Raw genomic sequence first — 25680 nt, 5'->3', positions numbered from 1 at the left:
GCTTGCCTTTGATCGGAGGAAAGGTGCCTGCATTTTGTATATCGAAGAGCTTCGCATGAGATGACCTTCGAGATTGTAGACCAGATTAGGCAGATAATATCCATAGTACTTCTGCCAGCATGACCATGACGCTTCTTGACAAAGATGTGGCTGGATGTATCGAGTGGGTAGGTGCTTTCGCACAAAGTAACGTTGTGCTTTTCGCAGTAATCTTCCGTTTGGGTTGGATTCCTGCATTTACTGCCATACGCAGTATATTCACACATTGCACGACGCTTCCATCGACTTTGATCTTGTTCTTCTTGATTTCACTGTGACATTAGCATCTTATGTCGTCGTCACATAGATTTAAATGCCGTACGCCTCTAGATCCGTCTTGCCGTCCAAGGTTATCGCCATGGCCACCTCCGTCGTGTGGTGTGGCCGTCGATTGTTGTTATCGTGAGTCCCAGCTTGCTGTCGATGACGGTGGTGTTGACGGTCGTCATCTCCGGCGGGTCATGGACAAAAAGCACCTCGTTCGTCTGTTGCTGCCCCTCCGGAACCGACAACGCACTCGTATTCATCGCCCTGGTCGCAGTACTCGCCCTATCCGCGGGTGCACGTGCCACCGCTACGTGATCGTCGACCCGTATGTCGGTATCCTCAGTCAGTGTTTCCATCCATCGACGTCTCGGTCTCGGTTCCGTAATGAGGGCAGCCTCGGGGAATCTTTACCGTATCTTTTAGATGTTAGACGCCAACAAATGATTTTCTTTGCTGAAATCACTATAGAGCGCTTCCGCTAGTATGTATCCCTCCCCCCTCGTCGAGGGCTTCGAGTGCATTCTTCGGTGTGCCACACAACACCGTAACGTAAGAGACACAATAAAATTTGAGGTGAAATTTAGACTACGCTTGCGTTCTAAGTGGTAGATATTGGTGCTTGCGACAGTTGGGTTGCCACCGTCTCAGAGAATTTCATATATCAAAATACGGTGTAATACGTTATTTAATACAATAAACGATTTGTCTATTTGACAAAACCAGGACGGATAATTTAAGAGACCCACCCACTTTTGCTAAATCATACTCTATGTATTTTTATGGAAACGAAAGGGTTAATAATGCAGAGACCTCATCTGCTAAGAACCAAAAATGATCGACAGGTGGGCCAGGAGCATGGGCTATTATGGTACTTCAAACAAGTGCATAATGGTTTGTCTTAGATTCTGGAACGGGATCTGGTGTCAGGGGGTCAACGGCGTGTGAATTGGCGTTGAATCACAACGCCACTTCACATTCTGCCAGACAGCGCACAGGTGACATCGTAGGTTGCTTGCTTACCGCTTCAATCGCGCCTAACTCACGTTTTATAAACGATTTATGCAGCCGTAAATCTACAATGGCCAACCGTGGGATGTTGCGACTACGGGTGGAGAGGATGACCAAGCTCGTCTGCACGATACGCGTATTGAACTTGCTCGCGGCGTGTTTACAGCTTGCAGCGGGTGTGAACAGCCTCGTTGGCATTTTTCTTCTTGACGTGTCCGAGTTTCTCATTGCTGTCAATGCCATCGTCTTCGCTCTGCTTCTGGTTTGCTTCGAGTGTCACCTGAGCGTGACCGACAACGTCCTGCGCCCAAACTTCGGCTTCCTCTACGGCTACCGAGGAATGACAACATACCTTGTTTTCGTCGGTTTGATGGACCTTGGGATGATCGGTCACGTTTTCGGCATAATCGCCGGAACGCTGGCTTGTATTAACGCCTGCCTCGTTGTGTTTGTTGGTGTGTGTGCCCCACGCAGTGCTATCGATTATCCAGCAGTCATCACAAGTGCGACTGTGCCCTCCTACGGATCCACTTCGCAGATGCAGGGCCCTATTGCCTTTGCTCTCGCTACTGATGCCTTGAAAATGGGTAAAGCGGTCCCAGCAAGTGTACATGCGGTCGTGTGATACAGCAAAGAACGATTCTACTACGTAGCATTCGGATACCGTCGACTCGCGGCTGACATATATACATTGCAGGAAGGCATGGTAGATATATTAATAATAAGTGGGCATACTGTGTCTCCACAAAAAGACTGGACTTGTCACGAACGAGGGTAGCAACGCAGTGTCGCTCGCCTAGAGATGAAAAATGATTAAACACGTATTCGTACACTACAGTACATGTAGATTCTTTCTATTAACACCTGCGCCATGAGTTTGAGCGCGCAGGCTATGGAGACAACAAGAGCCGCGATGACGAGCGACATGATCTGGGTTTGCCAGGAAAAAGTGATGCTGTAATTCATGAGCGTCATCTCCTTGAACGACGTGGCGTCTTCCTCACCCATGTTGCTGACAATTTCGCGGCGCGAACCAGTTGATACAAAAGACGAGTGGTGCCTCTGGAGTCCACGACTGTTAACCGTCCGCAACGGCATTACCTGAAGGCTGTGACGTTCATACCTGTCGTCAATGTCTCCGAAGGCTGCGGGGCTCGTGTAGGAGTGCAGAAACTCGGGTGTGGAGCGGCGGCGATTGACCTCCGAGATGCTCTGCACGTTGGCGTGTACGCAGTCGTCGCAGGTGCGCACGCTCTTCTTCTGGAATAGAATGCGCTTGGTGGAGCAGGTGCCGCAAACAATCTCACCGCATAGGCGGCAGTGGTGTTTACCCGCCCAGAGGCGAAAGCTGCGGTGGCAGTTGGAGCAGCTCGAGCGTGACGACTTGGGTACCCAGTGCGAACGATGACATAGCGCTGCAGCCTCCATACCCATTGCTTGCGCCGACATGCGTCGGAACAAACTACCAGGCGTTACGCGCGCGATGCGGGCCGAGGGCGACGAGGCTTCTACAGCGATCGCCATCACGTGACGACGAGGAATCTGGATACACGGATGCGACTGCGGGACTGAAATCGCTTCTGCAGTATTGGATAGGGGCAGACTGAAATGGAAAGTGAGCGCTGAAAGCCTGGACAACAGAAATTGAAGCAGGTGGAGTTGCTGTACGCTGCCGCGTTGTGTGGAGTTGCAGTCTGCGAGTGCTGCAGTATTTGAGCCACAGCTGGCAGAGGCAGTGCACAGCATCCGGACGCAAAAAGTGCTAGACTCGCCGTTACACTGTAGCTTACACTGTAGCTTACAGTGTAACGGCTAGAGATACAGAAACTGGAAAGGGAAATTGACAAATCCTGGTACAATTTACAGTTAATAAGCACTTGCCAGGTTATGGCAGATCCTGGTACTGTACAGTGCGCGTCGTAATTATAGCCGCACCTGAAAAATAGAGCTCTTGCGCCAGAAACTGAGAGCTGCCTGCAATCGAAGGGCTCGGAGGCCGTCTTAAAGGGATAGAAGACTTGTGCAGCAAGCGAGGTTGAAAACGACTAAGTCGGCTTGGAGCCAGGAGGCAAAATCTGGTTTGAGGTCGGGTCAGAATTATAGCCGCACTTGGTAATTTAAAATTCAGTAAAGTAATAAACAAAAATGATTGACTTTCAAATGTAATAAATGAGACCTGTGGACAGCCGTGTGAAAGACCTTTTAGAACCTATTCTTAGATTCGCAGGGAAGCCAGAAACGATGCCACGAGGCAAGCAGCTAACCGAGGAGGAGTGCATGATAATAAACGAGCACTACAGAGGCGGAAAAAGCATGTACTATGGCTAATTATTTTCCAGATCCTGGTACTCTATCAACAAAAATATCCTACACGGCGCGCGACTGTGGAGCAGTCTCCTGGTTGCTCTTTTTCTCTAATGTTGAAATGCGGTTTACCTCAACAAAACAGAACGGAAGGTTTCAATGCTGCTAAACGTACTTGTGCTCCTGACGCTCGAGTCCTAACGGCAGCGTGCTACCTGAAGATGTGTATTCGCACGGGAGAAGTCTAACCCATTTTCTGTAAGGCCAATATCACCATTGTTTTTTTTCTTTTGCTTCTTGCTCCTCTGCAATCTCACACGACACATTGGCGACTTGTTGAAGACCAATAGATCGTTTGTTTAACTAACCAAAATTTAATACCGGTTAGAAAGTTATAAAGCGGTCTTTTACCGATGTTCGCATTTTTAAACCATTAGAGACAAAATCGTTCTATTCGAGAGCGAGCTGATGGATATGAACGTTCGTTGGTACGGCATCACCGAAGCCAAACACCGACAGCCAGACACAAGACAAGAACTAGAGCGACCGCCCGGCTGTATTAAAATGTTTGCACAGCGTAATTTAAATGCTGAGATTTTAGCTAAAAATTCTCGTGAGGCGAAAAGAGAATGGCACGTGAGGCCAACGCAGCAGCAACTCTTCCTGCTCTGAAACTGTTGCTCTCGCTGAATGCGCTCCGCTGGAGCAGCCAACCAACATTCAATTTTCTGTATGCGAACACTGTCGCTTCACCGTAGCAATCGGAGAGGACACGAAACTAATCTGTATCAGACCAAAGTAACCAACAAATTGGTTTGAAATCCTTTCCATAAAAGTACCAGGGTCTGGAAAATAATTTAGCCAGCGTACCAGGGTCTGGTGAGGATGATCAGAATCTGGCGAGTGCTATTGAATAGAACCAGAATCTGTCAATTTCCCGCAAGTATGGCTTGAGGCAGCATTTGTTCGTCATTTCCAATAATGCCTCATCAAAGGCAGTCGGTTAGCAGTGAGCGTACGCAAGAGGTGATCAAGTGCACTAAATATGTCGTTTAAGGACCTACTGTACATGGAAATAACGCTTGGAACGAGTCGGACCGAGTCGAATGCACTCGCTTTGGTAGCCCACGTATGCCAAGTGTTGACACCGTTTGCGATTGAGGCCTCCGCGCGTGGCGAGACACGGATGAGGCAACAATCATGCGGAGCGCTGAAATAGCAGGCTTCTCGAGAGACCCCTCGTCGTGGTTTATATCCAAGCACGATGTGATTGGCGCTAAATTTCATGAAAAGTGGTCGAAGGAACCGCACATGGACGAATACGTCGATCTGTTAAATCCTTTAGGGTTAAATGATGCGTTAGACGATATTAACCTGGTACACTATCATATCAGCAAGGAATAAAGTCCTCACCCGTTTAAAGTCCTCTCTATCACTTTCGGCCGGCACTATTACATATAGTCCGGACTCTAATAGGGCGCGTCCGTTACATGTACATGTACTAGTATTTTCTGAGCCACTGAACATGTATTAATAGTACATGTATTACAGATAGCGGGTATGCGACTAATATCTACAGTACAAGTATTTTACATTAAAAAATGAAACTGTCATAAAAATTAATTTCGGGACATTAGTAATTTGATGCCTAAGCGGCGAAAAGTGTTTCTCTCTGTAGAATGGATGGTCAGCAAGTTTGTAATAGCAGATTTGGTAGCTTTTATAAGGACTCTATACAGGAGAGGCTTGTATTTAATAGTGCAGGCATGTAGCACCCCACAGGACACTATTCGGTAGGGGGCTTTTATTCGGGCGCGTCCGTTAGCATCCCCGTCCTACCACGCTAGCGCAAAAGACAAAGGATGATTGTTCGACGAAGCTGTATTTATACTTGCTCATAATGCTAAGTCTGATGCACATTAATCATAGAATAGCTCGCTGCCGCTGGGGGCGTCGAGTGAATCCGCAGCAGCAAATATGTTTCCCCATGTGACACACGGTTCAAAGATACATGAACAGTACATCAGTCGGTGTACCACGATGCAAAGAATGGCTACATCCGTCGATTCATCTCCATCAAAACCACAGACTTGAATCCGTTACTAAGGCCCATACCTGTACCTGAATACCCCCGCACTGCTACCGCTTCGTCAGCTAGGTTAGAGGGAACCCACCCTCCTCTGCCGCGAGAGAGGGGCCTCGCTCAGCACTAGCACCTGTAGTATCTGGGAAGTGGAGCTTCGAGTCCAAGTCGGCGGCATCGCGCACCACCACGTTGATCGGGGGGATGCTGTTCTCCTTCTCCTCTTCGCTGCAAGTACTGGCGCTCTCGCTTGCGACCGTCAGCAACTTCGTCTCGTCAACCGAACTATCCTCTCCGTTAGGACTAGTATCAGGTATTTTCGTATCTACCACCTTTGGCAGTATATCCTTGTCGTTCCTGGACGGCACTGATGCTGGAACCAATGTAGCTGCTGTTCCAGACTCAAACATGTCAAGTACGCCAATCAGCGCTGAGCGTGCTATCTGAAGTGACTCAATGTACTGTCGCAACTCCTCAAAGATAGGCTGGATTTCGTCGTCGTGCACCTTCTGGTTCGAGATCCACACCAACCCAGTCTGAGTCATGCGAGCAAAGCACGACAACGATCGGTGCACATATTGTCGGTAGTATGAGATCATACGTCGCGCGCGTGGCTGTCGGGGCTCCTGCATGACGATCGCATACTCAGCGTTATGGTTCAGGTGAGTGAACGGGATCGGGTGCAGCGCCTCGCAGCAGAAGTCAAAGCGCTCAACCAGCGCCTTCTCTACCATTCGACGCTCAGATGGGTCGTCAATCTTGAGGAAAATGGGACAGTTCAGCGGATGAAGGTCCAGGTTGCTCGAAATACCATTCTCAGTCACTCTCTGTAACTCCAGACCGAGTTGCTTGGCGCGACGGCTGATTGCTGTGATGAGATCATCGACGAGGGAACTGCGGCAAACAAGCCACTGAATCTCCACGTGATAGCATTGCGTTGGCAAAACTTCCGTGTCCACTTTCGCTATCACCCAATTCTGACTCGTGACGGCATCATTTGTATGCAGCAACATCTTAACACTCCGCTGACCCACTCGCTTAAGGGCATCAGCACCGCTCGTCGACATGTTTTCTCTCCAGTCTGTCGAGAGCTTCACATTAGGGAACCTCGTGCTTGCATCTGCCTTGGCTCGCAAAAAGTCCAGGAACTTCCGACAGCCTTCCGTATAATCTCGCAGATTGTCTGTTGGCAAGTAGTCAACACACACACACACAGCATCATTCACCTATCGTACAAAAACAAGTAAAAGACATTATTCCTCTTACCTTGATCGCTGACATCAGAGCCACCTAGTCGCGGCGGGAGAAGACAAAACAGGCTGCGTTTGTAGCGGATTCCTTCACTCATATCATCAATGTATCCGCAGATGAGCTGGTCAAGATGGTTCCACTGGTATTCGATCTGCGGATACTTGCGGAACTCCTGGGCGACAGTAACGAACCGATCGACGATAGGCGACCAAAGCGAGTATCGATATTCCATAATGTCCACATCCGACCGTGTCGTCACCTTTTGGAGATAGCGCTTGACATCGATCGTCTGGGTTTCTTCGTTGTGTACGATTTCATGGATTCGATGGCCCATGCTAAGGCGATAGACTGTGCCATCTTTTTCGCCGACTTCACTCGAGTCTTCCGCCGAGACGAGCTGGAAATCTTGTGATAATCTCTGTGCTACCATCTCCAGAACCAACTCACGATAATCGCGGAACGTCACTCCGTTTCGCTCGTCGCGCTCAGGCAGCATGACGCTGTAGAAAGACTCGGTGTAGTGTGCTTGCAACTCTTTCGGAGCTGGCATGAAATCACTCGCTAAAGGCAAAAGAGCAGGAAAACACAGACTCCTCCACTTCAACACGTTCTGAGCAAGCTTATACTGGCGGTCTTCATATGGTCGCACTTGACTCCATCGACGCTGATTGCTGGTGAGTTGCTTTAACATGAATGCTTGGGAGTGAAATATGTCTTCTTTTACTGCACCCTCAGCAGGACGCAACACCGGACTGGTTGTGAACGACGTATGGTTTGGTGCACTGCCGTCACCCAGCTGAAACGTGTTCGGGAACGAGCTTGAAGTAATCCTCGGTTTGTCATCCAGCGAGCCCACTTTAGCCTCTAAACTTCCTCGGTATTCAGCCATGTCAACATTCAGTGGAGATGGTTCTCGCTGCTCGAAATGACGCCAGCGAGTTTCGGCACTGTTGCTACTCCCGTTGTCGTTTGCATTGCCCGCTGAACTGGAGTGAAATCCAATAGTTCCTGTTCGTTTTTTCAGCAGATACGACATTCCAGGTCGGAATGGCGGCGTTGACGCTAAGCGGACACTCATGTCGCTGTCGGATGATTTCTGCGCCAGTCTCGGCGCTGGAGCAAAGCCAAACACTCCGTCGTCGTATCTTTCGTACTCCTGCAGTAGCTTATTCTGTTCGGTATAGGAGAATGATCGGATTTTGGTCACGACTTCTCCGTCATACAATAGAGAGTCCTCTGAGCACGCCATGGAAGACGCTCGAGCGCGGACAAGGTCGCTATTCAGACCCGCAAGAATGACGTTGTCGTATGTAGAGCAGCTAACGGAAGGAGCTATACGAGAACCCATGTTGTCGCGATCATCGTCGCTGAGGGATGATTCAGCTTGTTTAAAGGAATGTAGCAAGCATTCCAGTGGCTTCGGAAGCGACAGGAAGCCGAAATGTGTAAAATCGTTGTCCTTAAACATCCGACACATCGGGAGTGGCTCAAACATTTTGTTCTTCGAGTTCTTTGGCGCGCAGACGTCACAAAACTGGGTGATGTCTTCATCTAGCGGACACTCATGCGGGATGAGCATGTTTTCTTGCACAAACCATAGCGGAATCCACAGCGGAACAATATAGTTTTTCCGGTTTTCCATCCTCTGCAAGCAATACTTGCACAGCTGGCCAGTTCGCATTGACGATACGCCAGTGTCTGCTGCTGCTGACTGCGAGTCGGAAACCACGTCGCTTGAGCCTGTTCGTGAGCGTCGTTGATATCCATTCTTTGAACCGTGCAAATTGTTGTTACACAGACACAGCTCAGTCGCAGGGTTGCCTTCTTTCTTGCCAGGCAGCTTCATTTCTGACAAATCGGACTGCTTGAAGAGAAATAGCGGGCACTTGTGCAGAGGGCGAGACGCCAACGAAATCAAGTCAATGCCAATACCATGATCCATCATGCGCTGCTCTGTGATCTCGGAAAGACGCTTGTTTACCGAGAAAATGCCGTTACCTGGGGTGATAAGCACAACGCTTTGCCCGCTACGTGATAAATCGCGGTCGATGTGATGTTTTTCGAAAATGTTGAGCACAAGATTCACAGCTTCTAGCAGATTTCCATCACGAGCATTAGAGGGGACACCTGGACGTGGGCCAGACTCGTCCTGAATTAATTCCGCAGGGGAGAAGGACGAAACGTAGAAATCTGCTGGTGATCGCCAACCACATTTCCTCGGGAACGCGTTCATCTCCTCTTTGAGCTTCACAAGCAACGGCTGAACGTCTGTAATGATACTGTCAAATGCGACCAATTTGTAAAAATCCTGATAGTGTCTGCCGTCTTCGTCGACTCCAACCGAGAAGCAATCACTCCGTTCATACGGGAAGGACGATTCTCTCTCATCGTCCGCTGTACGCGATTGTTTTCTTTTGGGCATAAATCTTTGGTTCGAATACGTTGAGCAGTCTTTATTCTGATCCATTTCGGGGTAAAAACAGCGGGAGTAAAAGAGAATTGTAAGACTGTGCGAGACTTTGTGCTTCATCCACTTCTTCAGCACATTTCGCACCACCGTGAGGAAGATTTCCAAGTAGAGCATACCAGAGTTAGCCATGTCCCACATCTCTGGACTAATTTGCACCAGCCACATGATGCGCGACGTGCGCGAGCGGAATGTGAACTTTGTATTCTCCGAGATGACTCCACTGCGCACCTTTTCGCCGCCTGAACGCACGTCCAGCACCTGCCATCTCGTCCCCTGTACTCTGATTGTCTTTCCCACGTATAGCGCCGTGCCCACCATGGACTGCTTGAGGTACATGAGGTCTCGTCTGGACATGAATTGATCCTTAAGTGAGACCTCCACGAAGTCCGCCTCGACCTGTGTCTTGGGCAGAAAGCGTACGGTCACGTCCTTAAAAGGCGCCAGCTGAAAGATGGCAGCCGTGTCCTTCAGTACGCTCACTTGCATCTTGCCCTTGAATGGGGCGGCACTGCTCTCCGGGATCTCAAGCAGTAGATGGTTCTGTGGGGATCCCTCAGCCAAGGCGACTGCCGCGCCGTCCGAGGCCATGATCTGCCGCACGTCGCCAATGTGCTCAGGGTGGAAAAGTTCTACTACATAATCCTTCCATATAAGCTCCTTGAGCTGGGGGAAACTCTCCGGGTTGAGCACGATTTCCTCACCGTTCTGGAACTCGTGGCCATGGACGTGAAGTTTGATCTGAGCCGCCGCGTGCACCGTCGCCTGTCGCTTTTTGGGTGCGGTGGTGGACGCTGCGGTGGCTTCTACGGGACCTGGAGATCTAGTGGACGTATTTGCCTTCTCTGCGGCCGCAGTGGCGGCGGTCGCCTTGGCCTTGGCGGCGCGCCGACGTTCGTAGCGCCTACGCATTGCTGTTCGGTATTATTCTATTACAATTCGGAGTGTAAATCGGACTACACGGGAGATGGCTACATTTGTCGCTTGCTACGTCGCCGACACTAACGTTATACAGTATCCGCTACATTGTATCTTAATTCATGTCTTAGCGAGAATTCAGCAGGATCCTCGACGTGGCCAAACTGACGAGGAATCTTAATTCTCCATCGCCTCTTGGTGACAAACGAAATGGCCTCCACTGGCCTTCCTCTCGTGGTGCCAGTAACCCGCTATCTATGCGCGCTTGCCACCCTTCCGGTTCTTCGCTGAGTTCACAATAGCCGACACCATCCTAACGCAACAAACAAAGAAAACGTGTTATTAATAGTAGCGAGAAACAAGCAGGTGTCGATTCTATCAGGAGACTGGGCGCACCAGAACATGCCGTAGACAATCTGGAGACCGTAGAAGACCGTCCTAGCAATAGACTCCAAACGAGCCTGCTGCAGATTCTTGAAACGCAGAATTTCCGTTGGGTCCATCATGTGTTCATTCCGCACGACACTGCAGTAAATATCGACGACAGTATTAGTATCCATTACATTCCTTTTTAAGAAGCGCTTAACAGAAGGAGACAGCACACTCACCGTCGGATGTGCCACGCTGCAACCGGGATATTAAGCAGAAATACCCACGGAGCCCACGCCAGCAAGCACAAGAACATGAGGATACCGTGCAGGATCATCTCCGGGTCTATCGCAGCAGAAAGAAAGTAAATTTATTAGCAAAAAGCATACGTGTTGTGCCCAACAATAAAGCAGCACATGCAGAAGTATACATACAAACGAGCTTGTTGAGGCGCTTGGCCACGTCGGCCGGGTTCAGATGGTCCAACTCCAGTTCATCGAGGGTGATTAGCTATGCAACCAGAAGATACTTCGGTCAGTGACAGCAGCTTTTATAGAGAGCGAGCTATTGAAGGGGGCGGTGGGGCGAGACGCACCCAGTAGCCATTGAGGAAAGTAAGCGCCACGATGTCGATGAAGCTCAGCACCGCAACAAGAACCTGCATCTCGCGTTACGCTCCCAATTCGCGATTTTTGACTGGAATCCGTCAAAAGGTACCACGGGGCCCGCTTTTCGACCCGCGGGTTTCGAACACCTAATATTTAGAGCCCCCGGCCCGCACTGCAAGCGTCGCACAAGCCTGAATTGCGCCTCCAGACATGGCGCTCGCCCGACACTGTGCGTCGTAACGCTGCTGCGTCATGAACGATGAGTCTGTTCTCACTTACGTTAATTCTCTGTATGCGTGTGTCGAAGCAGCCCATTTCCTGGCGCACTCCAGCAACGTCAACTGTCTGCGATTCGGCCGCAAGTCGGTATGAAGGCGTCTGACGGCCCTGCCGTTGTGTAGAATATCTGTGGGCTGAATTTGTGGGCATTTGCTGATTATAGGGACAAGTTGCTGCGACTGGTGGCGACGATAACTTAGTGAATCTTTGGCGGCTGCGCGAGAAGGAGACGAAGAACATCATGGTGCGAGGCAACTACATGTATTAATATTGTACTTTGAAGTTGCATTTTTTGTTGGTTAGTTTGCTAATACTCAAACCATCGACATATGTATGATGTGCCAATAGAGCTTGTCAGGCCACCAGAGCGCTGTCGAGAGCATCGTGTTTGACCCAGCAGAGCACAAGGTGGTGGCAGGCTCCCAAGCAGGCTCGATCAAAGTGTTTGACCTGGAGGCTGGCAAAGTGGATCGGACGCTGAAAGGGCATATGGCGTCGACTACTACCGTGGACTTCCACCTTTACGGTGACTATGTGGCCTCTGGTTCAAGAGATACAATTGTGAAGGTGTGGGACCTGCGGACCAAGAGTTGCATGCAAACATTTAAGGGGCATTCGTCGGAGGTGACAGCCGTGAGCTTCACTCCGGATGGACGCTGGCTTACTTCAGGTGATCAGGAGGGTGTCATCAAAATCTGGGATCTTACAGCTGGGCGCCTTCTTCACGAGTTTCCTGACCACGGTGGAGCTATCACCAGTCTTGAATTCAACCCGGAGGAATTTATTTTGGTATCTTCTGCTGCCGACCGCACCGTGAGATTCTGGGATGTTCAGGAATTCGCTTTGATAGGCGTCACACCTGTAGATAACGCTGCGGTACGTCGAAGTCCATTTGGCGAACTACGCTACAGTCATTTTCACAAAATACTTTACAATTGCTCTCCATGGCAATACTTAGACTACATCAATGAGCCACACAGTTACAGAGCCGTACAGCGGCAAGTATCTCTTTTGCTGCTCACAGGAAGCGATTCGAGTATGGTCGTACGAAACTGCTATCGAGGTTAGTAGCTCGATGCTTTGAAATAGTTTTGTGCTTTGCCTTACCGCACGGTTGGAGTATATCAGTGCCACGACAGTGTAATGATGCCGCGCCAGAAGGAGTTAGGCCATGTGGAGATTCATGCAGACACAACGATGACACAGGATATGAAGCTGATGGGCGGATGCATTCAGGATGCTTTCGTCTCCGTGTGGGTACTAGACGTGAGGCAGATGCGACCATTTAGCCGCACAAGCAGCAACAATACCGACCATGGAGCAACAGAGGCAAGAGGCACGAGCAAGCCACTATCTGTAAGAGACCCAACCCCATCCGCGCCGGAGCCTGTTGAACAACCCGTGGCTAAACCTGTTGACACACCAACTACACATCTACCTGCTTCACGAAGCGCATCTCGAGAATCCGGTAATGGAAGCTCCAACGGTCCCGTCGGTGCTTTTCGGACAGAAACTCGTGTACAAAGAGAGCACGTTTCTTGTGATATCAGCAATGTTGCTTGTGCACGCCCAGCTACTCCTGGAGTCTTAGTCTCTCCACTACCAGCAGAGTCAACTCCACGTCCAGTACGTCAAGCAGAAGATTCTCGTCAATCAGGTATGTTTTGAGTCGAATTATTCATGACACATCAACTGACATGTTAGTTGTAGCCGAGGCGACACGCCCAGTTTGTGCAAGACTGGACACTCCAGCGCCAGCAGAGGACTTACCGTCACAAAGGAAGGAGCAAGATGTAGTTACATCGGACTTCGTGATGGAGCTTCGCTGTGGAATGGACACATGCATAAAGGCGTTCAAGGCTCGACAGAAGTGCGTACAGCAGCTACTGGTTCACTGGGGAAAGGGACATTTGCACGATGGTCTCCGATATATTGGCGAATTACCGAAAGGAAAGCGCGAGGCTGTCCTCGTGGATGTGCTGCGTATCACAGACTTAAAACTATTAGGGGTCGATCTGGAGGCTTGCGTGCTGCTCCTTCCGCTTATCGTGGAGATCTTGGAGAGCAAGTTTGAGCTGTGAGTAGACTATGTTGCCTTGTTGTCATGGTTTTGATCCTGACGAACAGCGTGTACTCTTTGTTATGTTCCAGATATTTAAGCATTGGCATTGATTCGGGACGCAAACTCTTCGATGCATTTTCGCCCATGGTCAAGAACGCTCGGGATGCACGACAATACCGTTCGCGGGCGATTAATCTCGCAGGAGAAGAACGGTAGGAACACAGTCGATGTCGTGATGTGTTGGTAGGTCTGACGCTCGGTGTGTTTTGCTGCGCACGCTTGACAGAGCTCAACGGTGCAACACTTGCGACGTTTATTTCCAGGAGATGGAACAGCGCGTGCAGCAGCTAGTTGAGACCTGCAGCTACTCATCCCTGCAAAGCAAGATCAATACTCTCGCACGAGCACTCGGCGACCACTTTAGTCATTAATCCAGATCTAGGAGGGCTTGGTCACCAATAAGCGACCGACGGCTACCTCAGTGGTAAGAAATTGTGAAATGAGCAAGGAACTTCGACATTATCGACCCAGTGATTCAAGGAATACACTTCCTTTAACAGTCCATCGTTAACAATGATAACCTGGCTATCCCCAGTAAAAGAAACCACGGGACACCAATTGAGCTTCGCAACACCGGTTACTTTATACTTCTTCGGTGTAATATAGCAATGACACTGCGTACTCGCCATATCTGAACATCAATCAGTCAGACAAAAAGAGAACGCACGACCTACAGCTTAGACGTCGATCGCACCACCGTGGCCGATATGATGCCATGTGGCTCGTCTGTCGGCAGGAACACCTCGCCGTGGGGGTGGATGTTCTTGCAGCCAAAGCGAGACAGGTCAATGGGATTGTTGTGGATGTTGGGCATCGTGATCTTGATATCCTTAACATACGGGCATCTCTCCAGCACAGCCTCGCCCATTTTGTACAGCGTAAACTGCACAGCAGGACTGGGCACGCCAACATCAGCTGGGCCTGCGAAGGTCGCGAGTAGTACGTTCTTGATCTCCGCAGATCTGGCGATGAAGTCTCCGCCGATGGCATCGGAAGTGTAGTTCCACGTGGCCATGACACACGTGCTGACGAGGCGGGCGGGTACGTCAGGCAGCGTCGTGTACGCATCACGAAAGAAGTCAACAAAAGAACTCTGCGTGGTTTTTAGCACTTTAAGGCCATCCACACCGCCTTGCACCGTCACTTCCGGGGCGCCATGCGTCGAGTTGCGAGCCACCACACTGCGGATAGGAAGAAGGGAAAGAGCAACACGTGACAGTTAGTACATGCAGCTCGGCAACAAGTTATTGAGACCGACGTACTAGGCGGTGGAGAATCCGGAACTGGCACTGACAAAGGCGTGATGATGCGGACGTGTCTTACCCTTTGAGTCGGGCACCACCACGCGCTCCCACGGCGTCTCGATGAGCTTCACCTTGGCCACGCTGATCTGGTAAAAGTGTCCACAATAGGCACAGTTAGCTGAATGTAGCACGCTACTAGCGTCATTCATACTTTAAAAATGATCGACGTACAATGTCTGGGTGCCTGGTGACGAAGTGCTGCGCTAGGATGACGCCAAAATCCTCTAGCGATGCGAACTCGTGCTTCTTTGCCAACACCCACACCGTATTCTTGACCGAGTCCGTGGGCAGCACGTGACCATTGTCGCCCTCGTAGTAGGCGCTGGCGGCGAGCGCACCCTCCAGTAGCACTTCCGCCTCCAGCTGAATCACCGAGTGCTTCTCGGGCGTGCGAGTCACCTTGAGCATGCGCACGCGGCCCTTGCCGTGCTCGTGCTGCACGAGCTTGACAACCATCGCGGAGGAGAAAACGGGGGAAAGCTCCTGCTGAGCTGCTGCTGGCTGAATGCAAATCGCTGAATGACCAAGTTGTTGCGACCGTTGGCGATGTTGAAATTGACGTCATATGGATGAATAATATTCTCTCTGCCGGAAAAACCACTATATTATAGTGGTTTTTCCGACAGAGAGGTTTTTAGTAAAATATTAGAGTGGCTCCGACAGAGAGGTTTTTAGTAAAAACTTTTACGATTGTGTGCGTCGTTATTTTTTAATAACGACGGCTCCTAGTTCCCACCCTTTTAGCCAATTAAATCACGCTGGTTAGGGTTTGAATTTCGACGACTCCGACAGCAGAATCTGTAGACATTATCGAGAATATGACAAATAGGCAAAGTCCTAGTACAAGCAGCGAAAAGTGTTGTCCCTCTTCGATCAACCACACAAACCCCCTTGTAAAAAAGCATACCGCAGATGAGCCTTTCGGCGTTTATCCCAACCAACACGCAAAAAGCGCGCACCGCCGGAGTCAGCGCCTTTGAGCGTATGCTTAAGTCCGAAAATGTGTCCATGGACGTGGTCCAATCCAGCATTCATTCTGGCTAGACCTGCAAAACGTTGGCGGCCGTGATGGACCGCTTCGGCTACTACTTGGCCACTCGTGAAGGTAAGAAAAAAAAACTGGCGCATAACACGACCATCTCATACTATAGAAGCGTTAAGCTTTGGTTCTTCGATGAGTACCCACACCAACGGAGCTGATCCTACTCAAACAGGAAAAGACCCTAGAAAAGCATTGCCCAAAACGTGATAATGGTTTTTTTTAGGCTCCGTTTGGATCCGGGTCTAGAATAAATTACAATTTCACTCAAAATGGTATCCTAGGATTGCAATCCATTACTGGTGTTTTGGCGTGTTTGGCACCCCGAGCTAGCTTTCAGAAACTTCAGTGATCACAATCGCCGAATTTATTGTGTTTGTGCATCCAAACACAAAAAAAAATATTCTATGCAACCCCTTCACAGCTGATTTGACGCAAGTAAAACAATGAACGAGCGCGAAGAACAGATCGAAGACGAACAGAGCGACGACGAGCTGGAACCGACTGCACAAGTGCTCGCGCTAACTGCCGCCTACTACGGCGCCACATATTACTGCAAGGAAGATTGCCACACGTCTTCACTGACCGGCGCCGGCTGGGTCGCCGAGCTAGAGGAGGGCCACCCTTTGCGCATCTTTAGAAACTTTCGAGTGACCAAGGAAGTGTTTGAGCGCTTATGTACTGAAGTGGAAGAAGCTGTACCTGCCTCTCCGTGGGCGCGTGTTGAGGTGAAAGAGAGCGTGGCAATGTTTCTCTACTGTCTTTCGAAGAACGCGTCCAACCGCGACCTAATGGAGCGCTTCCAGCACAGTGGGGAAACTGTGCACAGGTAGGTCTATTCTGTGATGTGTGGCAAGCATGAAATTGACAATGTAAATTAATCACAGGCACTTCCACAGTGTTCTGAAGGTCGTGTGTTCTCTCGCAAAGAAGTACATCGTACAGCCCAAGACACCGTCTAATGAATTGGCAAAAAATCCAAAATATGCGTCGCAGTTCGACAAGTGTCGCCTTGCGTTTGACGGTACACATATTCCTGCCTATGTTCCAGAAAAAGATGCAAAACCTTTTCGTGATCGAACAGGGCGTTTAAGCCAGAACGTGTTTGCAGCTTGCACATTTGACATGCAGTTTGCTTTTGTCTTAGCCGGATGGGAAGGTAAATTTGTACCATGCTACTATGTGTTCTGTCAACACTTATTATTTTGTATTGTTTTCACAACATGCAGGCTCTGCTGCTGACTCTACGGTACTGGAAGATGCGCGTCGAAAAGGATTCGCCACTCCTTCCGAATTGTTTGACTTGGGTGATGCAGGGTATGGCCTAACAACGGAGGTTCTTACACCATACCGGTGTGTACGTTATCACCTTCGTGAGTGGGGTCAAGCAAACGAACGGTACGACATGAGATGTTATGAGCTCAAATATCACTGTTGAAACTAACTTTTGGTTTCTTAGACCACAGAATTATAAGGAGTATTACAATTTGCGTCATGCACAAGCTCGCAACGTCATCGAACGCGCTTTTGGTGTGGTAAAGCGACGGTTTCCGGTATTGACAACGCCACCTGAGTTTAGCATCACAACGCAAGCTGAAATCGTGTTGGCTTGCTGTGTTCTACACAACTTTATTCGCATTCAAAATGATCCAAATGACGATCCTGAGGGTGAAGTATACGGGCCTGATGACTTGCAGGACAACTCTACTAGCAGTGGAATTACGGACACCAACGCTGGAACAACAGCTCAGCAAAGGCGTGCAAAAACGAAAGAGGCAAATTCTTTTCGGGATAGAATTGCAAAAGCGATGTGGGACTCCTACACGAACTATGCGTCGGACTTGACGTAAACTCATTTAAGTAATGCAAACGTTTGGGACGTACCACCTTCCGTAGACAACTCAATGTCTTTAATCGCTCGAACTCACCTGGTTTGCGAGCCAAATATCGCGAACCTCTCCTTCTTCCATCACCACAAAGAGCCTAGCCTTGTTTTCGTCCAGCATGACATCAAATGCTTGTGCCATTTCGAACGCAGAGAAGCGCTCAGCATAAGTCTTCTGGAGGACTTTTATAGCCTTCTGCGAGGGGGTCAATGTTTTCATTCGAGCAGTGCGATTCCGCATTTCGGTCGCAACATCGTTGATAGCATCAGCAATCAAAGCGCCACCGCTTTCACGGTTGCGTTTACGACTTCCTTTCTGATGGGAATCATTCTTGTTGCCGCCCCTCAGGTCTCCCCGATCTGTTGACGTAGCTGATGTGGCTGTTGCCTCGTTTGGAAGCGTCGGAGGAGCGGGAGCTGGATTTGAATCCCCTGTACTTGCTGTAAATTCTCCTCGTACCTCAGGAACGTTTGTATCTGTGTCGAAATCGATTGGCTCGTCAGAACTGAGTGCGTGCTCTCCAGTAGCGTATGTCCCTTCAAAGAGATCTACGAGGTCTTCGTAGTAAGGGACGGCTTTTTTTCGGAAGTTGATGGCTTTGGGGTGTTCCTTACACCATAAGTTCAGGTAAGATGTCCAATTAGCACAGAATGTAGTTTCGAATCCTTACCGAGACGTAACGATCCCATACGTCGTCGTGCACGAGTACAACATTGTGGTTGGTATCCCATCCAAAGCCCGAAACTCGCAACATGTGAGAAATTGTGGTATACTTGGACTTTAGCTGTGGTCATCACAAGGTTAAGATCACATATGAACACCGTAAATTCTGAAGAACGTATTACCGTTTGGACGCGGGTCTTGATTTGCTGAATTGTGAGCTCTTTGTTGAATCGTTCGTTCATCGACTCATGTACTGCCACCCATGCTTCTTTCTTGAACCCAGAGTCCGCACGTTTCCCAGCTTTTTCTTGGTCCGTCATGGCTTCAACCAGGAAAACGTCCATGTCTAAATCCCAAGAAGCACGTGCGGCAGCGCTAGAAGAACGGGCTGACATTGTATCTGCGAATGAAGTACGAATCGTTATGAGGACCACAGTAAGTGACATGGGATGTACAGGTTGCGTATGGATAGGTAGTTACGTACGGAAGATGGCGCGCTTTGTTGTTTGTCAGTTCAATGTTTTTTGCCGTCGCTACACCTCGCGCCGTGACTCAAGTTCAAAGGTTTCCTTTGCTTTCTGGTGAGGTAATTCTGCTTAGAGTAGAATATTACGAATTTGCATTTCAGTTGATTATTACAATCAGGCAACCCGCGTTTGGACACAACTGATTTACTCGAATATTCTGATCGGCAATTGTCATTTGCAGAACTTGCGATTGCGGTGCATGTTTGGATCTTCAATTACGAATATGATTCTATTTTTGTTGAGATTACAATCGAGCTTTGATTATTGCAATTTGTTTGTGGAACCAAACAGAGCCTTAACTAACAAGGTGTGGTGAAGTGCTTTCTCAGAAATAAGAGAATGGGCCTGACGCGGGGTCACTATCCCGAATCAGTGACAATTTCAAGTGATTAGAGAGGATTTGGGTTGGTGGCACGGATGCAAGTTGCCTGTGGTGGATTAGCCATGACGAGCGGCACCCCGTATGGAATGACGATGAATCTAGTATGAGCGATGTACGGGAAGACAAGATCCACCAAGACTTATCTCGGATCCACCCTTACCTGGATTCACTTAGGTGGATATGGGATACACTATGTACCAGTGGATCGAGTGGGGATCCTATGAAGGAATGGTGGTAGGTGTCATCCGAAGGTGGATCTAATAGCCACGGCTAACGAGGAGTCAAGATCCACCGCGAGGTACCCCGGATCCCATACCTCCAAGTTCGGATCCATGGAGGAAGGATCCCGCCTTGAGGGACCTGGATCCAGGGTATAGGGATGTAAATGCAGAAGGTTGCAAGATGATGTTGAATGATTGGAGAGCTCGGATCCACGGCGAGTGTACAATTACAGCGAGGTGGATCCAAGCGACCTAGATCCGGATGAGTGTACCCACAACAGGGTGACCATGATGATTACGTCATATATCCGGTGGATCTGAAGATAACACAGCTGGGATGATGGGTCAAGGGAAGAAGGGACATGCAGCCGAGCCTGGTAAGGGATTTAGCAGATGAAAGACATAGAGGGTAGAAATCCAGGCAGGTATAGGCTTAAATATCAATACAGACCTCAATTTGCACAGTATCACGCAAGTGCCTTCCTGCCCTCAAGAACCGGAACTACATTGGCCGTACGAGCTCGGAGAAGGTTAATCGCGAATCTAGTGTTGGTAGTGATAAGTGGATAATACGTTGGCCAGATCCTACAACCTAGTGAGCTTTTCCTTTACTTGTGCAGATCCGACAGGTTAACCGAATTTACTACTTGGTCGGTTACACCCTAGAGGCTCTCAACTTTCAAGATCCCGTCACAGGAGGCGGCAAGTACGACGCAAAGGAGCTACAAAGGCAAGTAAACACACCCGCAAGGCAACCCTACGGCCAGATCCACGATCTAGGCCCCGGATCCATAAGCTCGAATATTCGCTGAGGATACGGAACCATCCACGGACGCAGAGTGAAGATTTTCCACTGCTGCTCCACCCCACCCCCACGTCTCGCCAAGACACTCAAGCTTCACCACTTGAACTCTTCGGAAGTTACCGAGAGAGCAGATCCCGCCCTACCGACGGGTACACAAGGTGAGGAAAGTTCAGCAGAACACGGATCATCGGGGGACCCCCTCCGTTAGTCGGTGTCTGGGCGCAGTTGGTAAGTTGGATCTGGCAATCTCGCAGATTTTGCTGATCCCGCTACACCACAAAGGCACCTCCTTGCACAAAGGATGACCTACACTCACTCATCCGGTATGCCTACAGCACGGCGTCCGTTGCCCCGGGCTACGAAGACGCTGCGCTGGCGTATCTGATGTGGCATTGTTTTGGGAGATCCTCGGATCTAGGATACGTCAGTAAGCAGCACTTCACACTGTCAGCTGACAACGTATTTTAGATACGAATGCTACGGGTGAAAACGGCGGAGAAGCAAGGCCCCACCCTCATCCCTGATCGCGAAGACTTCTTGACTTGCCCGCTGCATCCATTGGCTGTCGCCCTGGTGATGCAGAAGGCGCTGTGCGTGTCCTTGCTGAGTCAGCTTCGGTACTGGCCCCGCCACGCCGACTCCCGACGCTGTAGCCCCCCCCCCCTGCTGGAGATACTGCAGGCTGACCGGCCTCAGCCCATACTCGCTGGACATGTATCCCTGTCAGCTGCGACTTCGCCATCTGTGCATGCCGCTCGTGCTGCTATTTCCGGGCTTCGTTAAACTTTCGCAGCTGCTTTAGCACTTAAGAGCACCAGCTATTCTCGCGGAAAAGACGGTGTACAAGCTTACGTGAATCGGTTTTGAAGAGGGTGGCGGAGCCGGCTGGAGCGACATGTACCTTGACGCCGCACTCGATTCGCAGAGGAAGCGCCCAGCACGCTAATGGAGACGATCGTCTCACAGCACAATGGGTTTTTGGCAGGGGGGCTTGGGATATGACCGGACGAATAAATTCTTTGCCTGCGTCTTCAACACGTTCCGTGAAGACAGAAAAGTAGCACGCGTCCTGAGTGGCTGGAAGGCTGACGAAGCTCCCGTTGTTGCTGACGTTGGGATGCTTGATCGTGGTGCTCAGGAGCGCTTGGTGCGATTGCAGAAACTGCTGTTTGGCTGCTGTACGGGACTAGAGGACGCCAGGCCCAACGTGAGTACCACGTTCATTGGAGTATTGACTGCGTACCTGATCAAGTATCTCCCGCAAGTGGGACGTCGGCGCCGAGGAGTCCGTTCGTCGTCCGCGTCGAGGAGTGCTTGAGTGCGACCGGAATCACGGTAGCTGATATGCTTGCTTGGTTATCGGCTTTGGCAGCTATCACTTCTGTACCTGCTGAAAAATATAAAGAGGCAGAAAAGAAGATCGACCACAGCAACTCGGGGTGTCATCATGCTGCTGTCATTAGCCAGCTTATAGAGAACAATCGATTACTGCTAGCTCGGCTTGTCGTGCTTGAGGTCGCCGCCTTGAAGCGCCCAGCATCACACGGATTAACTGGACCAGAAACACAAGAACCGAGAGCGCTAGTTAAAGAACCACCAGCGAAGCGGAGAAAGAAACCCACAGCCAACCTGTCATCGATGTAGCTTGAGTGGTACACTCAGCTTCCGCGCATCTGATTCCCGAACGACCGCCAGAAGAAGTTCGAGTACGCCTTGGGGTGGCGTACAGGAAGATCCTTCTTAATGACGGGTTCCACCTTCGAGAAGAAGCAGACAACGTTAAAGACCACGTCCTCCAGCTTGGCTGGCGACCTGAATCATCGGTCCTCGCAATCTTAAAAGCGCTACGGCAGTAGCGCACTCAAGAATCTCTTTTCCTTTACTTGTGCAGATCCGACAGGTTAACCGAATTTACTACTTGGTCGGTTACACCCTAGAGGCTCTCAACTTTCAAGATCCCGTCACAGGAGGCGGCAAGTACGACGCAAAGGAGCTACAAAGGCAAGTAAACACACCCGCAAGGCAACCCTACGGCCAGATCCACGATCTAGGCCCCGGATCCATAAGCTCGAATATTCGCTGAGGATACGGAACCATCCACGGACGCAGAGTGAAGATTTTCCACTGCTGCTCCACCCAACCCCCACGTCTCGCCAAGACACTCAAGCTTCACCACTTGAACTCTTCGGAAGTTACCGAGAGAGCAGATCCCGCCCTACCGACGGGTACACAAGGTGAGGAAAGTTCAGCAGAACACGGATCATCGGGGGACCCCCTCCGTTAGTCGGTGTCTGGGCGCAGTTGGTAAGTTGGATCTGGCAATCTCGCAGATTTTGCTGATCCCGCTACACCACAATGGTGCGCGTGCCCGGATCTTTTGGTGACTCGGGATTTCACCGTGAGTCCCAAGAAGATGCTCAAGTGAAGATTGAGCCAGGGGAAGAGGCGTCGTCGGAAGTCGGATTGACGAAGACGCTGCTGAATGAATCAAGATCCGCGGATCGATGGAGTTTTGGGAGGAACTCTGTCGACGGAAGAGAGGTGGATCCGGATCCGGATCTAGAAGAAAAACCTCTCTATCCTCCCCAGGTCCCCTCGGGGACCCCTGCGGATCTTGACTTGCGTCAAGATCCGCTAACAAAACAAGGAAAAGTGAAGGCGAAACGGTATGCATTTGCAGATTCACCGGTTAAGCCAACACTGTACCTAAACCCAATTCCGCTAGTCGAAGAAACGAGAAAGAAGACGAAAACGAGTAAGACTACGCGGAAGAAGATGCAAGCTCCAGAGTCGGAAGAAGACCAAGCTGGATCCAGGTCAAGCTGGTCAGACAAGGATCTCGAGTTTGTGTATCGCCACCAAGCTTTACGCGACTTCCTGCATCAAGATCCTGTCATGCAGATCCTGAATCCACGACAGATCGACGATCCAAGGGAACCGGTAAGAGCACCAACGAAAACGGCGAACAAGTTGGTGGCAGTCAAAGATCTATTACGTTTGCTTACGGAGTCAGGCATCGTAGCTGGTGCGTTCGACGCAGAGGATATCTTCGAGCTAGACCTGGATCTCATAGTATCCGCGACGCGGGACCTCTTTGCCAGAGTTAAGTCCATCACCGGAGAAAGGTCACGCACTATGGATCCGGTGTCGTCGCCGAGGGTCAGCCAAGCTGCATCCTCGAACTACGAATCCGCCGCTGAGGATGAGTCAGACACGTCGTCCGAACCACGACGCATGACTTTAGGACCCTCCGGGGCATCCATGCTGGAAGCGCGGGCGAGGAGCCGAGGACAGGAAGTCCCTGTGAGCGCGAAGGCTCGGGATCCAGTAGGCCCCACGCGTGATCTGACACAATCCAGCCACGATCGAGCCAGATCCGACAAGAAGCCAGTGGGATTATCGTCAGATCGAGCTCAAGGTAATCGCCTCACGGATCCGGTCTCGCCAGTGGACCAGACGGCCACAGGCTCTTCCGACACTTCCTCGGGCACCCTGCAGCGACACTTCGAAGCTGCGATGAGTCGTTTCCTGGCCGAACAGGGTATGAGAGCGCCCGGGCCACAAGTGCAAGTGCTCCACGAACATGGAGCACGAGACGTGGAGATGGAGTCCGTGGAGGGAGACAACTCCCATGATGAGTTCGACCCATATGATCTGGATGGCCCATCCACTTCGTCAGCAGTGATAGCAACAGCCACAGCCGGGGCAGGTGGATCGTCCATGATCCAGAGGGTACGGATCTCAGCCATATCGGATCTGAAGGAGTTCACGGGCAAGGATCAAGATGAGAACCGAGCGAGAACATGGATCAGCAAAGTCAAGTCGGCCCTCATGAGAGATCAAGCGTCGGATGCTGAGAAGTGTTTGACCTTTGCGTATCTGCTAGCGGGGCCAGCCAGGAACTGGTATCTGGCAGCTGGGCAGATTCACCAGGAACCAGTGGCCAGATTTGCTGCGCAGTTTTCCAGACCCAGTACTGTGTATTGGGAGTGTCGGTGGCACGACCATACTACCACGCTCGCCGCAGATCGGATGAATTCTCGCTAGAACACCTACACCGACTAAATGTGGCTCGGTCTACCGGGCCAAGTTGAAGATCAAGGATGGGGGATCCAAGGTACTGCGGGAACACGTGGATCATTTCATCGAGACGGTGGGAGACGTGGATCTGGCCGACAGGCTGACTCTGTTACGACTTTCTCGACGCAGACGAGCTTGAGGAAGTGCTGCGGTCGGTGGATCGCGCGAAACACTGTCTAGAAGGAAGTGGCGGTCGGGATCCTGCAAGTATCGTCAAAAGGCTCCGACGCCTACGGGCCCTAGCTCGACGTGTCCACCAAGTCACGGCGGCCGGACTGAGGAACTGAATCAGGATCCGACGGTTCAGACTCTGAACTTGAAGATTACCGTCGGGTCTGTCTCACTGCGTCCAACGATCGAACGGCGAAGACAGGAGACAGCTCTCGACCGGGGGATACCGTACCCGGGGACCGTGGGATGTACAGATCCCGAGATCTCATGGACGGGGCAGCACAAGTCAGGTGTTCACAGTGCGGATCCCGGAAGCACACTGAATCTGGATGCTGGAAACATCTGGTCTGTGAGAAGTGTGGCAAGAAAGGTCATCCCGGGGATCATTGCTTCTACGTGTGTCGCGGGTGTGGCGAGAGTCACGACGTCGGCAAGTGCCCGATGGAAGAATTCTACAACCAGATCCGCCAATGGTTTGATCCAGCCAAGCACCGAGGGATGTTGCCAGAAGTGGCCGAGAAGATGTTAAACTAGGACGCTCGCCGGGTTTGAATCCAATACGAGCCGAGCGTTCTAGGTATTGCATTTATGCATTTGTGAACAAGACATCGCTAGATCCAGGTAGCAGAACCCTAGATCCAGTCGATAATACACGTGATCTACATGAAGTGTCAGTTGCCAAGATTACTAGTTTGCGCCAAGTGGATGAATTTGCCAGATCCGAAGTCTCTTCAACCCTGGATCTACAAAGGGGAGAAGCGCGCGGTTACTGGGAGACGCGACAACATGGTCGATGGGTTGAGCCTACCAAGGGTGAGGTCACTGCAGATCCACCCAAGGTTTGTCAGGTTACTGGATCCCGGGGATCTGAAGATGGTGGATCCATG

At 50.5% G+C, this 25680-nt stretch overlaps 6 protein-coding genes across 6 annotated transcripts; 2 read left to right on the top strand and 4 right to left on the bottom strand.

Moving 5' to 3' along the window:
- Nucleotides 1–1379: 1379 nt before the first annotated feature.
- Nucleotides 1380–1942, top strand: PITG_18443 (uncharacterized protein; the record flags this gene model as incomplete). The annotated part of the gene is made up of 1 exon (XM_002896324.1): nucleotides 1380–1942. One exon carries the CDS (start codon nucleotides 1400–1402, stop codon nucleotides 1937–1939), a length of 540 nt encoding a protein of 179 aa, XP_002896370.1.
- A 343-nt stretch (nucleotides 1943–2285) lies between these two features.
- Nucleotides 2286–2838, bottom strand: PITG_18442 (uncharacterized protein; the record flags this gene model as incomplete). Its single annotated transcript, XM_002896323.1, has 2 exons — nucleotides 2286–2313; nucleotides 2366–2838. 2 exons carry the CDS (start codon nucleotides 2836–2838, stop codon nucleotides 2286–2288), a joined length of 501 nt encoding a protein of 166 aa, XP_002896369.1.
- Nucleotides 2839–6140: 3302 nt separating this feature from the next.
- Nucleotides 6141–10331, bottom strand: PITG_18441 (vacuolar membrane-associated protein, putative; the record flags this gene model as incomplete). Its single annotated transcript, XM_002896322.1, has 4 exons — nucleotides 6141–6174; nucleotides 6227–6884; nucleotides 6968–9974; nucleotides 10023–10331. 4 exons carry the CDS (start codon nucleotides 10329–10331, stop codon nucleotides 6141–6143), a joined length of 4008 nt encoding a protein of 1335 aa, XP_002896368.1.
- Nucleotides 10332–10592: 261 nt separating this feature from the next.
- Nucleotides 10593–11370, bottom strand: PITG_18440 (uncharacterized protein; the record flags this gene model as incomplete). Its single annotated transcript, XM_002896321.1, has 5 exons — nucleotides 10593–10650; nucleotides 10734–10862; nucleotides 10961–11051; nucleotides 11141–11216; nucleotides 11302–11370. 5 exons carry the CDS (start codon nucleotides 11368–11370, stop codon nucleotides 10593–10595), a joined length of 423 nt encoding a protein of 140 aa, XP_002896367.1.
- A 154-nt stretch (nucleotides 11371–11524) lies between these two features.
- PITG_23128 (katanin p80 subunit) lies at nucleotides 11525–14204 on the top strand (the record flags this gene model as incomplete). The annotated part of the gene is made up of 9 exons (XM_002896320.1): nucleotides 11525–11543; nucleotides 11625–11680; nucleotides 11757–11837; nucleotides 11942–12469; nucleotides 12552–12656; nucleotides 12722–13088; nucleotides 13304–13670; nucleotides 13745–13867; nucleotides 13942–14204. 9 exons carry the CDS (start codon nucleotides 11525–11527, stop codon nucleotides 14084–14086), a joined length of 1791 nt encoding a protein of 596 aa, XP_002896366.1.
- A 181-nt stretch (nucleotides 14205–14385) lies between these two features.
- PITG_18437 (uricase, putative) lies at nucleotides 14386–15529 on the bottom strand (the record flags this gene model as incomplete). Its single annotated transcript, XM_002896319.1, has 3 exons — nucleotides 14386–14896; nucleotides 14978–15105; nucleotides 15191–15529. 3 exons carry the CDS (start codon nucleotides 15473–15475, stop codon nucleotides 14386–14388), a joined length of 924 nt encoding a protein of 307 aa, XP_002896365.1.
- Between the last annotated feature and the right edge of the window lie 10151 nt (nucleotides 15530–25680).

Source organism: Phytophthora infestans, genomic scaffold (assembly GCF_000142945.1).
Source record: "Phytophthora infestans T30-4 supercont1.62 genomic scaffold, whole genome shotgun sequence".
NCBI classification, from domain to species: domain Eukaryota; phylum Oomycota; class Peronosporomycetes; order Peronosporales; family Peronosporaceae; genus Phytophthora; species Phytophthora infestans.
The sequence above is the reverse complement of the archived record's forward strand: the minus strand, read 5'-3'. Positions and strand labels throughout refer to the sequence as shown.